We start from the raw sequence: 3,623 nt of genomic DNA on the forward strand, positions 1-3,623 counted from the left end.
CTGGTAATGTGGTGCGAGTGTTCTAGAAGTCTCAATTCTCTATATAAAAGTAAAATAAAATAATCAATTTTAGTAAGGAAATCCAAAGGTATAATCCAAATCTCTAAAAATAAATATGATATATGAATTAGTTTTTTATACAAATTTATGTTTAATGTTTTTAAAATTTAAAATAATTTTACGACAATATATCTAAAGCTAAAGTCTAAACCATAAAATCTACAACTTAAATCTTAAAAAAAAAACTCAAGCTACAGTTTTTATCAACCAAGTCCACAATTCAATAGATTAAAAATTAATTTTAAATATAGACTGGTTTATTTTGGCGGTCGAGTGAAATCTCTTATGACCTTTTGTTTTGAGTGAAAATTGATCAGCATGAAAAATATCAAGCCAGATGATAACTTACTAACTCCATGTACTTAATCGGTTTTAGTTTATTCTTTTAGTCAAATTTGAATAGAAATTACTTTCAAAATATATTTTTGAATTTTTAGATCTGCTACCATACTATACAATTAGAATCTAAAACTTATTTTAAAGTTTATTTTAACGTTTAACCAAAATATCAAAAAGTTAATTCACATACATATATAGAAATTAGATCCCTCAACTTTTCTGTGTTCTTCTTTTTTTCATTCATCATCGATCCAGCTCTTACTTTTAATTCGATAAAAATAATCTAGAAAGTATCCAAGTAATTTATTTTGAATAATGTTCTAATGATTTGGGAAGTAACTAACAAAAAATGAAAAAACTGTAACGGTTTTCCACATGTAGAACAAGTGACAGGTGAAAGAGAAAGATACTTTGCTTGAGCAGAGCGAGCGAGTGGAGCCCATGAATATGGCCTACCAAAGTTCTTCTTCCTCTTTATCGTAAGTTTCAAAACGCAAAAACATAGACAAAACTTCGAAAAGATATTCTCCTCTCACTTTTGTCTCTGTTGTGTGACGATCAAGCCGCTATCTCTGAACTCATCTGACGTCTTATATTATTCATCCAGACCCGATAGGTTAATCATAGCCGTCGGATAGATAAGATGTTTTGGTCAAGGTTGTCGTGGACCCACAAAAGGTAATGTGGGTCCAAGGATTTTGGAACCACCGACGCTTTTTTTTCCGTATATAGTCCACCTATACACTTATTTAATTACATAGAGATCAATTTACAAATAAATCGTAATGAAAGTTTTCACTTTTATCATGATCACCAAAGCAACGCGTATTAACTTTTCAAAAATCAAATTTTCTTTTAGAGTTTAAACTGGAAGCAAAACATATTGATTGAGTAATTTTCTGAACAATTTTTAAAAATGTAAGAAATTAGGAATATAGATGAGTCATGAGACTTAGAATTACCCACCATATCGGCATATCTTACATTCATCCAGATAGAACATTCAAAGAAAGCTCCGCGGTAAGCTTTATTGCCCATAGAAAAGTAAGAGTTACAAATAGTCACAAAGAAGAAAAACAAAAAAACAAAAACATGAAAACAATTTAATAAAACTATTGAATTACAATTTTACGTACATTAGTACGTGGGTTTAGAACTTTAGATAAGACACCTGAGTTATGGGAGAGCAAAATGAATGATTAAAGTTCATATAGATAAAATGAACAAGGTTTATGAAATTATTTGTTAAGTTGAAATGATATTTTCTTATTGGAAATAGTAGTGTTAAACTAAAATAAAAAGTAAAAACCAATTTGTAAGTGTGAACTTAACTAAGTACAGTAGAAGTGGTTTTGAGTGGAGACAGCAATCCCGAGGCGAAGGGTCCTCTTCTTGCTTCCTTCTTATTCACACCCCACCCCCCAAACTCTTCATTGCCTAATCTCCTCTCTTTCTTCTCTCTCTCTAGATTTTGTTCATGTATGAACTTGTCTTAAAATTCTGACTCTCCCCAACTAAACAAAACAAAACAAAACACAATATGGGTCTCACTTCTCTTCAAGTTTGCATGGATTCTGACTGGCTCCAGGTATCTCCAGTTAGGCCTAGATTATATGTATTTGCGTTTGCATTTACGTTTAAACTTAGTATATTTCTTTCAAAGAACATAAAATTCAAACTTTTAACAGAATTGTTTTGTTAATTGTAATTTGTAAAGGTTAAAAACATTTACGTTTGACATTTTTGTTTACACAGCTGAAAAGCAGATGTGATTTTTGTTTCTTATGATTTTGTTTTTGTCTCATGCAAACACATGCAAATGTCTCATGTGCAAAAAAATGGTATGAAACAGTTTTTAGACCTCACTCATCTCGAACCATCGTTCTAATTTGGCGTGCGAAACTTTAAAGGAAAACAATTATATTGATCTTATACTGTTAACACATTTTGATATGGTTATGTGAATCTTAATATTAGGAAGCTGAGTCATCAGGAGGAAGCATGTTAGACTCTACATCGACTTCTCCATCACCAGCCGACATACTAGCTGCTTGCAGCACTAGACCACAAGCCTCGGCCATGGCTGTAGCCGCGGCTGCTCTGATGGACGGTGGAAGGAGGCTGCGTCCACCTCACGACCATCCTCAGAAGTGCCCTCGTTGCGAGTCAACACATACTAAGTTCTGTTACTACAATAACTATAGTCTCTCTCAGCCTCGTTACTTCTGCAAGACTTGTCGCCGTTACTGGACCAAAGGCGGCACTCTAAGGAATATTCCGGTCGGTGGTGGCTGCCGGAAAAACAAGAAACCCTCTGCATCTAATTCTTCATCCTCCACGTCTTCCGGAAAAAAGCCATCCCACATTGTTACCACTAATACCAGTGACCTTATGGCTTTAGCACATTCTCATCAGAACTACCAAAATGACTCTCTCGGGTTTTCACATTTTGGTGCGAATGGGATGATGGGGTCTTCCACAGCTCTCGGCCATAGTAACGTTGGTTTCTTGGAGAGCAAGTATGGCGGTTTGCTTTCACCGATCCCTAGACCTATTGAGTTTTTGGACAGTAAGTTTGATCTCATGGGAGTGAACAATGACAATCTAGTCATGGTTGATCCTGGAAGTAACGGTGATCATCATCAACATCACATGGGTCTAAATCACGGATTAGGTCTTAACAACAACAACAACAATGATGGGTTTCACGGGTTTTGTCCGGCAAGCAACGGAAATGGTGGTGGTGGTCTCATGGATATCTCTACATCCCAAAGACTTATGCTATCTAATTATGACCATCATCATTATAATCATCATGAAGATAATCAAAGGGTAACATCAATAATGGATGTGAAGCCAAGTCCAAAGCTGTTATCGCTTGATTGGCAACAATGTCAAGGCAACTCCAATGGTAGCGGAGGAAAATCTGACGGTGGTGGATACGTAGGTGGCAGCTATATTAGCGGCTTAGGTTCGTCGTGGAATGGTTTGATGAGTGGCTATGGTTCGTCCACTAAAACAAACTACTTGGTTTAATAAACTAGTATCTAACCTTTTTTCTTGTCGTTATCAAAGTAGAGAAGGGGTTGCTTTGATTAGTAATTTTCAGATATATTTTTCGTTTTGTGTGTGGTATTGTGATGCCTTCTTTTCTGTTTGCTATTTTATCCTGATGCTATTTTCTGTATTTTCTGTTTGTTAATCAAATCAGGATCTTCATCCCA

The 3,623-nt window shown here is 35.1% G+C and overlaps 1 protein-coding gene across 1 annotated transcript; it reads left to right on the forward strand.

The window, feature by feature from the left end:
- The first annotated feature begins 1,776 nt into the window (after positions 1 to 1,776).
- On the forward strand, positions 1,777 to 3,623 carry LOC106347865 (dof zinc finger protein DOF5.6-like). The gene is made up of 2 exons (XM_048770647.1): positions 1,777 to 1,987; positions 2,377 to 3,623. The coding sequence occupies exons 1-2, from the start codon at positions 1,940 to 1,942 to the stop codon at positions 3,433 to 3,435; spliced, it is 1,107 nt and encodes a 368-aa protein (XP_048626604.1). The 5' UTR covers positions 1,777 to 1,939; the 3' UTR covers positions 3,436 to 3,623.

Source organism: Brassica napus (genome assembly GCF_020379485.1).
Source record: "Brassica napus cultivar Da-Ae chromosome A6 unlocalized genomic scaffold, Da-Ae chrA06_Random_8, whole genome shotgun sequence".
Classification (NCBI taxonomy): domain Eukaryota; kingdom Viridiplantae; phylum Streptophyta; class Magnoliopsida; order Brassicales; family Brassicaceae; genus Brassica; species Brassica napus.

Bases quoted from the DNA above. Each gene is read 5' to 3' on its own strand.
- LOC106347865 (XM_048770647.1), top strand. From the start codon at position 1,940: ATGGGTCTCACTTCTCTTCAAGTTTGCATGGATTCTGACTGGCTCCAG. The intron at 1,988-2,376 runs GTATCTCCAGTT...TCTTAATATTAG, and splicing joins TGGATTCTGACTGGCTCCAG to GAAGCTGAGTCATCAGGAGG.